The sequence below is a fragment of the Emys orbicularis genome, chromosome 6 (assembly GCF_028017835.1).
Source record: "Emys orbicularis isolate rEmyOrb1 chromosome 6, rEmyOrb1.hap1, whole genome shotgun sequence".
Lineage (NCBI taxonomy): Eukaryota > Metazoa > Chordata > Testudines > Emydidae > Emys > Emys orbicularis.
In genome coordinates this window covers 4,724,625-4,735,666 of record NC_088688.1, presented here as the reverse complement: position 1 = coordinate 4,735,666, position 11,042 = coordinate 4,724,625, and the positions used below count along the sequence as shown (strand labels likewise).

At 45.1% G+C, this 11,042-nt stretch overlaps 1 protein-coding gene across 1 annotated transcript in view; it reads left to right on the top strand.

The window, feature by feature from the left end:
- The first annotated feature begins 488 nt into the window (after positions 1-488).
- Positions 489-11,042, top strand: part of DNAI1 (dynein axonemal intermediate chain 1) — a 293,696-nt gene continuing 283,142 nt past the window's right edge. Inside the window, exons 1-4 of the mRNA XM_065406605.1 lie at positions 489-533; positions 1,224-1,298; positions 4,692-4,790; positions 6,334-6,414. Coding sequence (XP_065262677.1) covers positions 489-533; positions 1,224-1,298; positions 4,692-4,790; positions 6,334-6,414 — 300 coding nt within the window. The remainder of the gene's footprint in view (positions 534-1,223; positions 1,299-4,691; positions 4,791-6,333; positions 6,415-11,042) is intronic.

The window sequence follows — 11,042 nt, the reverse complement described above, 5'->3', positions numbered from 1 at the left end:
TCCTGGGGATCAGACTCCAGTATCTTCCCATCCTGATTTCACATTTTCTTGCTAATTTGTTCCTCCTGTTTACCTTGGATGAAAATGAACTGCCCAATGTCTTCGGAATCACAATGCTCAATTTACGTTGGAGATAGGAAGATAACTATCCTCCCTCTTGTCTGGAAGAAAACCTGTTTCTCCCTTTGCTTGGTTACAGACTTCAAAGCATAATATCAGGGAGTATCCACAGTTCCTCATATAGTGTTAATACATATATTTCACAATGATAGTAATGACCAGTGTGTCACCAGCTTTCATTTTATATCTCCATAACATTCTTGACAGATAAATACTATGACAGTAATGTGTTAGGTGTAGTAAGTTTTTCTGGCCTGCCAAGAGTTGCTGATACAGAGTAGTGAGCCACCAATGGGACTCTGTGTCACGACTCCCCATTTTCTGAACAAAAGGAATGCATAGATCTGCCCATACGTTATCGTTCTGAGATGCCCTTTTCCAGAATAAACTTCCCTGAGACCTTTCTAGTGTCGGTAGCGTGTCTTATCTTGTGGCAAGGGCAAACAACACTGAAAGTTTCAGGAGAAAACCTTGGTCTAGTATAACCTGTGCTACCACATGTGTCATCATTTAAAATGATTTGTCTGCAGAATTCCTATTCTAGAGGCCTAACAAATAATGGAATTATAGATATAAGAGATGGGAAAGTCATATTAAAGTCATCCTGTCCATCTTCCTGCCAAACAGGATGTGTTCTGTTCCCTAGATGCATTCAATATACCTTTTAAAATGGCATTTTTGGCCATTGTGGATCCTATGGCATATTTTTTGAAAGCGCAGGAATAACAGCACTGTTGACCTGGCTAAATTTCATAATTACGTTCTTCAGGCTTAAATTTCTCCTTTGGTTTCAATTTCATATGGAATTGTTCAGTTTCTATCCTGAACTGTCACATAGTGTTCCTGCGTGCTATTAAATTGCTGGTTTGTTATAGTCCAGAAGTGGCTGCTTTTCAGTGGGGGGTGAAATGATTCATATATAGAATTTTGAATCAGTTTGTAGAATGTACTGGGATCCTTGGATGAAGATGCTATAGAAATATTAGTCATTATTGTAACAAACCTTGGTGGGCTCTTCTCAGTTCTTATTCTGCTTTGGTTATATCAGGAAAGTGGTTATAAACTTCTACATTGGTTTTACATTTTGTGTGTATTTGTTTTAGAGCCAAGGTGGACAAATAGGACCAGCAGTTAAGGCGGTACAATCAAGGACTGCCAAAAGCACCTCAAAAAAACGGGTAAGAGACACAACTTGTCACCAAATCCCAAACTTTCTGAGTGACTGCATTTCTCTACATCCATGAGAAGCAAAGTAGATTCCATTTCAATAATGGCCAACTTGGTATAACTGGTGACATTTAAATTTATTTAGCAATAGAGGGTTGTTCTAGACTCTCATTAAGAAGGGAATTACATCAGCAAATTAGAGTATAAAATGGAAATTAAAACTAAAGCAAGAAAACTAGAATGTGCAAACGGTGAGTTTCCTTGGTACATGGCATGTAACCAACATAGCATTGCCTGGCCATGCTCAATGGACCCCACAGTTATCATCAATCGTTGCTAGGCATATGTAGATATTGTACAGTGCTTTGTACTCTTATGGTGTTGTACAAATAATAATCTTATACTGAGGCAGCAGACCCCAGAAACCATAACACCGCATCATTAGGATCTTACACTGTGATTGTATTTTGGCTCACAGCGTCAAATGGAACTGGGGTGTTTGTGTGAGTGTTCCCGTCTCACTGAAGCATCTTCATGGCTGTTCGGAGGGATGGGGCAGGATCCAAGGGTCTTTGTTTAGTTTGCTGAGCATTCCCCTTGCTGCCTTGTGTGGCAGGCAGCATTCATATGATCATTATTGCAGTCACTGTGCCGGAGACGTGGCATGCATGAGAAGTTTAGACTCTGTACATGGCTTTAAGGCCATAGGTTGTATGTCTCTGGACTAAGAGATATACAGTTTAATAGAACTGAGACAACTGTATTTAAAAGAAAGATTGATTTATTTTAAATTCAACTCATTAGACATTCCAATTTAAGGGGGAAAAACTGCCCCAAGCTGTTATACCCTTTAATCAGTGACTTGGTGCTCTGCAAGCATAATGGTAATGAAAAGGAATTGAAATTAATCCCTACAGCAATCACTTTTCTATTAGTGATGTAACATAATAACACCATCAAGCACCCCAGTGAAAGCATCTCTCTTTGCTATGGCCTTGCAGATAGGATGTTTGCTTGTACTGTGGTGTAACGCCTGCTGACCTTTACAAGAAAACGGTTAACATTGCTCTGCCTACAATATGATCCCTAAATCTTTATATCTGAAATAATTTCTAGGTGTAGCTTATGTAACAACACTTTAGAAATAACTGCTGGTCCTTTACTGAGCCATTGAGCAGTCTCAATTTAGAGCATCAATATAATATGTTCTGCATATGGCTCTCTTAGAGATTGGGTGTAATACGAGCAAGAGAACTAGAGTTGTCATTTTTTAAATTGTGAAGATTAAATGAAAAAACTGTTGCTCTTGTTATGAAAAGGGAAAGAAAAGATCTTCAGACATGACAAGCAACTTTGACAGTAACCAAGGGCCTGATCAGGGTTCAAAAAGAACTAGATAAATTCATGGAGGAAGAATCACAGAAGATTAGGGTTAGAAGAGACCTCAGGAGGTCATCTAGTCCAATCCCCTGCTCAAAGCAGGACCAACCCCAACTAAATCATCCCAGCCAGAGCTTTGTCAAGCCAGGCCTTAAAAACCTCTAAGGAAGGAGATTCCACCACCTCCCTAGGTAACCCATTCCAGTGCTTCACCACCCTCCTAGCGAAATAGCGTTTCCTAATATCCAGCCTAGACCTCTCCCACTGCAACTTGAGACCATTGCTTCTTGTTCTGTCATCTACCAACACTGAGAACAGCCGAGCTCCATCCTCTTTGGAACCCCCCTTTAGGCAGTTGAATGCTGCTATCAAATCCCCCCTCCGACTTCTCTTCTGCAGACTAAACAAGCCCAGTTCCCTCAGCCTCTCCTCGTAAGTCATGTGCCCCAGCCCCCTAATAATTTTTGTTGCCCTTTGCTGGACTCTCTCCAATTTGTCCACATCCCTTCTGTAGTGGGGGGGGGTGTCCAAAACTGGACGCAATACTCCAGGTGTGGCCTCACCAGTGCCCAATAGAGGGGAATAATCACGTCCCTCGATCTGCTGGCAATGCTCCTACTAATGCAGTCCAATATGCCGTGAGCCTTCTTGGCAAGAAGGGCACACTGCTGACTCATATCCAGCTTCTCGTCCACTGTAATCCCCAGGTCCTTTTCTGCAGAACTGCTGCTTAGCCAGTCGGTCCCCAGCCTGTAGAGGTGCGTGGGATTCTTCCATCCTAAGTGCAGCCCTCTGCACTTGTCCTTGTTGAACCTCATCAGATTTATTTTGGCCCAATCCTCCAATTTGTCTAGGTCACTCTGGACCCTATCCCTACCCTCCAGCGTCTCTACCTCTCCCCCCCGCTTAGGTCCTTCAATGGCTATTAGTCAGGATGAGCAGGGATGGTGTCTCTAGCCTCTGTTTGCTAGAAGCTGGGAATGAACGACAGGGGATGGATCACTTGATGATTACCTGTTCTGTTCATTCCCAATGGGGCACCTTGTTACCCAGGGTTACCAGAACCCCCAACAGGGGCAACTGAACTATTTCACTCCAGGCGGTGAAAGGAATAAATCAACAGGAACTCAGCAATTCTGTCTGATCAAGGGGAAATGCAAGTCAGCATGCTTTTGTCTAACACTGCAGTTATTAGATTTAAGCACACACAGACATAAGCAATAGGTTTAGAACATCCCAGATATTTACCTATATTCTGAGACGGTATTGCGTAATCAACGACAGGTCAGTGCTGGCCAAACACCTTCCTGCCGGGGAGTAAATATGTCAGGAAAACGCCTCTCCCAGGATAGCTCCCAAGGACTGCTCCCAAATACACTCTGTTATCTGAACTTTTTATAACTAACTTCTACTAAACACATAGGTCATAATGATCCCTACTAAGTCATCACTTTTCCTAACTTTTACTATCAGAGGCATCTAGACTCAAGGCTGTCCATCCATATATCTTTTTTCACTCTCAGTTGTTTACTTTTTCTTCCCCTCCTCCCATACTGATTAGCAAAACTGCCAGTAGTTATGACCTTGCTTCTGAAAGCCTGTCTCCAAGTTAACCATCCAATATGTGGTGTTCTGTTTCATTAATTCATAGTGGCTGAGTGCACATAATATAATTACAATTAGCTTGATCACATTCTGGGATATATACACCCCTCAAATCCAGGGCAACAACTTGGCATTGGCCACTGTTGGAAGACAGGATACTGGGCTATATGGACCTTTGGTCTGACCCAGTATGGCCGTTCTTATGATCCTAAGAAGTGCTGAGCACCTCGTATGTTCATTCAGTGGCAGCTATGGCAACTCCGCACCTTTCAAGGTCCACAAGGTCTGTGTTAGCTAAGACTGGCCAAAGTTTCATTTAGAGAATGAATGGAATCAGCTGCTTCCCTACTTCCATCCCCTCACACCTCTGAAACCGTCCCCATCTCAGTGCATTAATGGGTTTGTTGCTCCTGTGGTAGGATGAAGATGCATCCACTGAAGTGGGAGAGGGGGCAGATGAATGGACACTGTCAAAAACTCTACTCAAACCCCCGGACCAACTGGAGTTGACCGAAGATGTGAGTAAAAGAGTATTTGGGGTTTTCATGGGTTGTTTACACAAAAGCAGAATCCCTGCAAACACTTCACCGAGTTTTTAGTGCACTGTTTCCGCCATTTAAAACAAAATTGCCTTCAGCAGTACGAGCTGGAGAGCATTACCTGAAGGAACCTTCTGGAGCCAATGGGCTAGAAGAGAGAAAATGTCCTTGAGGAGAAGATTTCTCCCCTGTTCTTCCATTGGGGTGGTGGAACAGGGTTTCCCCTGGTGGAACAGCCCATAAGGTCAACCAACAAGCCCTGAGCATCCCAGGGACCAGGAGGATTCTGGGGCCTTTTGTGTTGAGGGTCCTAGAGCTCTGGCCTTGCTCCTTGGCAGCATGGCTCCAATGGAACCACAGAGCCAGGCACATCCCTGTCCACAACTGCCTCCAGATTCTCTGCTCAAAGCGGGATCCCCGCTGCAAAGGGTGGGCCATATAAAAGTGACACAGCCTTAGGTTCTTCATACTTTGCACTGTGATCTCCATAGGGTCAACAGAAGAGAGATGTGTTCCGTCCCCCCCCTGCAAGTCCTCCTATTCTCTATAAAAAAGGTGCTGTTATTAACCAAGGGGCCAATGCTGCAAACACTGACTACTGTGCTTAGTGCTTACAACTTGTTTTGGATTGCACGCACTTCAAGGCAGGATCTGTGTATGGAAAGCGCCTACCACTTTGTGGGTGTTACTACAGTCTACATAATATCTCATAGTACTAAAGAATCTAGGGGTATGCCTACATTTTGAGATGGAGGGGTAATTTCCAGCTTGAGGAGACATATCCCCACTAGCTCTGATCGTGTTAGCATGTTAAAAGCGGGTGGTGGCACGGGCAGCAGGAGTGGCTGGCTAGCTGCCCTGAGTACATATACATCCGAGATGCTAGGCATGTAGTCGGGCGGCTAGCCTGTCCCACCACCATCGCTGCCGCAGCTATGCTCTATTATTAGCATGCAAGTTTGATCAGAGCTAGCGCAGGTTTGTCTCCTCAAGCTGGAATTGACCCCTCCAGCTTGAAGTGTAGACTTGCTCGAAGTAATCCCTTTGAAGTGAATGGAGCTACCCCTGGTAGTAAGCATTATGCCCATTATGCCCAGTAGTGGTTGCCAGATGGGGCCCTAACTTGGCACATTCTGAACTAACTTTGCCACAGCCACTGTTCCTCCTGGAAGCAACAGCTTTTGCTGAGATGCCCATTGCAGTTTGAACACAATGGAAATGAGCCTAAGGAACCTGGAGATCTTTTTATAATAATATATGGAGATATACCTATCTCCTAGAACTGGAAGGGACCCTGAAAGGTCATCGAGTCCAGCCCCCTGCCTTCACTAGCAGGACCAAGTACTGATTTTGCCCCAGATCCCTAAGTGGGCCCCTCAAGGATTGAACTCACAACCCTCGGTTTAGCAGGCCAATGCTCAAACCACTGAGCTATCCCTCCTCCCAACATTTTATACTATATGTTACTATTCCAGCTTTAAGAGCGGGCTTGTATTTATGGCTCTGTTTTTCCATTCCAAAGGAATTAAAAGAGGAAGTTACACGCATCCTGACAGCCAATAATCCACATGCTCCCCAGAATATCGTCCGATACAGCTTTAAGGTAAGTGCAGAATGGTCTGTAAATCCAGGTTCTGGTGGGTGGCATTTATTGATTTGTGCTTAGCTTAATGTATAACAAGGTAACTTGTATTTTAGTGTGGATTTACTTTATTTTCCATATACTACTATCAGTTCCTCAAGGGCTTTTGCAGAGGATAAAAGTCTATAAACATTAACATAATTGGCTATGCAGAAACAGGAGATGGCAGTTACTCAACAAGTTCTGAAAGGGAATGTAATTAGTGCAGCTAATCTCAGCTGATAAATTATTTCATTCAGTAGTGGTGAGAGGAGAGAGAGGATTCTTTACAGTCAGAAGTGCATTTATAACTCAATATCTTCATAGCATGTTCCAGTCTCATGAAAATATATGAGCGTTCAAAAACATGTTTGGTGCAATCAATGCCAATTCAGGGCCAAAGTGGGGAAATTAGTCACCAGCCTGAGCTGCAGACAGGGCCGGTGCTACCATTTAGGCAAACTAGGCGGTTGCCTAGGGCACCAAGATTTGGGGGCGCCAAAAAGCGGTGCCCCCAATTTTTTTTTACAGCGTTCCTACGCCCCCTCCCCAAGCGCGCGGTTGCTGCTCCACTTCTCCCGCCTCCCAGGCTTGCAGCGCCAATCAGCTGTTTGGCGCCGCAAGCCTGGGAGGGGAGGAGAATTAGAGCGGGGGCGGCGTGCTCGGGGAGCAGAGGTGAGCTGGGATGGGGAGCTGCTGCGGGGGGGGGGCGCCTCAGGGCGGGGGGGGGAAGCTGCTGCGGCGGGCGGGGGGTGCCTCAGGGGAGAGGGGAGGGGGTGCAGGGAGCTGCCGCAGGGCTGGGGGGGGGGCGTGCAAGGTAGAAGTTTCGCCTAGGGCGCGAAACTTCCTTGCACCGGCCCTGGCTGCAGAGACCCACGGGGAAGCTCCAGGAAGGATTGTGCCTTATGAAGTCCAATCCCTCCTCCCTCAGCTTTCCAGTGCAGGAGGTGCATGCACATTCTGCATCCGTGTGGAGCTTCCTACTCCCCCAGGATGTTCAGCTAGCTCTGTGGGTTGTGCAAGGGGAGGGTGGAGTCATGGCCATGCCTCCTCTCCTCCCTCCTTGGGATGGTTTGCACCCCCTGGGGCATGTGGAGGGAGCAGTCCCCGCAGTGTCCCAGCTGCAATACTTGGATTGTCCCTAGCCGTGAGTAGGGAGCTCAAAGGCTTGGGAAGGCACTTTGTTCTCTGGCCTCATTCCTGTGCGCCTGCGCAAGGGCCAGGGATAATTTGGCCATGTATTTACTCTATATAAGAAAAGAAATTTAACTAGTGAGCGGAGAATCTGGCCCCCAGGGAGCGGATATGGGGCCACATCTTCCTCTCCAGTTAGGGTGACCAGATAGCAAATGTGAAAAATCGGGACGGGGTGGGGGGTAATAGGAGCCTATATAAGGAAAAGACCCCAAAATTGGGACTGTCCCTATAAAATTGGGACATCTGGTCACCCTATCTCCATTACACTGGCACGATTTCACTGACTCCAGTGTTGTGGCTGTGGTGTAACAGAGAGGAGAATGTGACCCAGGGGGATGAGTTATTCATGCCCTCAGGACCTTCTCAATGACTGCAGTGGGCTCGACGTGGGGCTACGATACTTCCCTTGAAGCTGTAGTCCAGTTCGTGCAGAATAAAGCAGTGTTTGCTTTAAGGAGCATTGTTACATTAGCACTTTGAGTCTGCAATGGCTTCTTATTGCTTTTGGGTGCCACTTAAGGTGTTGATATTGATCTCCAGAGCCTTATATGGTTTGAGTCTTAGGATACGTCTACTCTGTTATGAAAGTGTGATTGTCGCCTGGGGAGACATACCCGTGCTAGTTTTAATCTAGCTAGACTGGGTAACCATAGTAGTGTAGACATGGCAGCATGGGTTTCAGCACAGGTTAGCAATGTGTTACACCCCCCCACATTAATCGGTGTTATGTGCATGGTATAAATATTGTATATATTATATTAAATATGAACAGTTATCCCAAGTGACTTGTATTATGCTCTTCCCGCAATTCTGTTCACTTATGTCACGATATCTATAGCTATATTTATATCTATGTCTATGTATATATCCCGCAATACTCTGCAAAGCTAAACGTAGCTTTTGGCATTAGCAAATAGGAAACCTGTTAAAAGCTAGATTCATGAACAGTGTGTCCTAGTAGAGCAGGGGTAGGCAACCTATGGCAAGGGTGCCGAAGGCGGCACGCGAGCTGATTTTCAGTGGCACTCACACTGCCCAGGTCCTGGCCACCGGTCCGGGGGGCTCTGCATTTTAATTTAATTTTAAATGAAGCTTCTTATACATTTAAAAAATCTTATTTACTTTACATACAGCAATAGTTTAGTTATATATTATAGACTTATAGAAAAAGACCTAAAAATGTTAAAATGTATTACTGGCACACGAAACCTTAAATTAGAGTGAATAAATGAAGACTCGGCACCCCACTTCTGAAAGGTTGCCGACCCCTGTAGTAGAGGTTGGGTTGTGCCATCATGGCTCTTGAAATGTGGGATCTAAACCAAAAGAGAAGAAATGTATATCATGGGACAAGAAGAACATGGTAAAAAGCTAATGGGTGAATTTGAGTCTTGGGTGATGTATAGATAGGGTGACCAGACAGCAAGTGTGAAAAATTGGGACAGGAGGTGGGGTGTAATAGGCTTCTATATAAGAAAAAGCCTCAAATATCGGGACTGTCCCTATAAAATTGGGACATCTGGTCACCCTATGTATAGAGAGTGCTTTTAGCTCGTAAACAACCATGCTACAAATATGGCTGGGTTTGAATGCATACTTGGGAGCACACCTGCTGTGTAAGATGAACTGCACACTTCAAGAAAACTACTTCCCAGAAGGAGCAAAGAGTCAAAGGGGTAGCCGTGTTAGTCTGGATCTGTAAAAGCAGCAAAGAGTCCTGTGGTACTTTATAGACTAACAGACGTATAGGAGCATGAACTTTCGTGGGTGAATACCCACTTCTTCGGATGCATGTAGTGGAAATTTCCAGGGGCAGGTATAAATATGCAAGCAAGAGTGAGTAAGGCTAGAGATAACGAAGTTAGTTCAATCAGGGAGGATGAGGCCCTCTTCTAGCAGTTGAGGTGTGAACACCAAGGGAGGAGAAACTGCTTTTGTAGTTGGCTAGCCATTCAGAGTCTTTGTTTAATCCTGAACTGATGGTGTCAAATTTGCAGATGAACTGAAGCTCAGCAGTTTCTCTTTGAAGTCTGGTCCTGAAGTTTTTTTATTGCAGGATGGCTACCTTTACATCTGCTATTGTGTGTCCAGGGAGGTTGAAGTGTTCTACTACAGGTTTTTGTATATTGCCATTCCTAATATCTGATTTGTGTCCATTTATCCTTTTACGTAGGGACTGTCCAGTTTGGCCGATGTACATAGCAGAGGGGCATTGCTGGCATATGATGGCATATATTACATTGGTGGACATGCAGGTGAATGAACCGGTTGACGGTGTGGCTGATCTGGTTAGGTCCTGTGATGGTGTCGCTGGTGTAGATATGTGGGCAGAGTTGGCATCGAGGTTTGTTGCATGGATTGGTTCCTGAGTTAGAGTTACTGTGGTGCGGTGTGTGGCTACCTTTAAATCTGCTCACCATATTCTCACCAGTAACCACACACCGCACCACAGTAACTCTAACTCAGGAACCAATCCATGCAACAAACCTCGATGCCAACTGTGCCGCATGAGGAATTATTGGTTAAATTGGAAAAGATGGGGATCGATATGAAAATCCAGAGGTGGATAAAGAACTGGTTAAAGGGGAGACTGCAGCGGGTAGTACTGAAAGGTGAACTGTCAGGTTGGAGGGAGGTCACCAGTGGGGTTCCTCAAGGTTCGGTTTTGGGTCCGATTTTATTTAATCTATTCATTACTGACCTCGGAACCGAATGTAGGAGTGGGCTGATAAAGTTTGCGGATGACACAAAGTTGGGAGGTATTGCCAATTCGGAGAAGGATCGGGATATTCTGCAGGGAGACTTGGATGACCTTGTAAACTGGAGTAGTAATAATAGGATGAGATTTAATAGTGAGAAGTGTAAGGTGATGCATTTAGGGATGACTAACAAGAATTTTAGTTATAAGCTGGGGACGCATCGGTTGGAAGTGACGGAGGAGGAGAAGGACCTAGGAGTCCTGGTTGATCGCAGGATGACTATGAGTCGGCAATGTGACGTGGCTGTGAAAAAAGCTAATGCGATCTTGGGATGCGTTAGGCGAGGTATTTCTAGTAGGGACAAGGAGGTGCTGCTTCCATTATACAAGGCGCTGGTGAGACCTCATTTGGAGTACTGTGTGCAGTTCTGGTCTCCTATGTTTAAAAAGGATGAACTCAAACTGGAACGGGTACAGAGAAGGGCCACTAGGATGATCCAAGGAATGGAAAACCTTTCCTATGAAAGGAGACTCGAGGAGCTCGGTTTGTTTAGCCTAACCAAAAGAAGGCTGAGGGGGGATATGATTGCTCTCTTTAAATATATCAAAGGGATAAATACCAAGGAGGGAGAGGAATTATTTCAGCTCAGTACTAATGTGGACACGAGAACGAATGGATATAAACTGGCCGTGGGGAAGTTTAGGCTTGAAATTA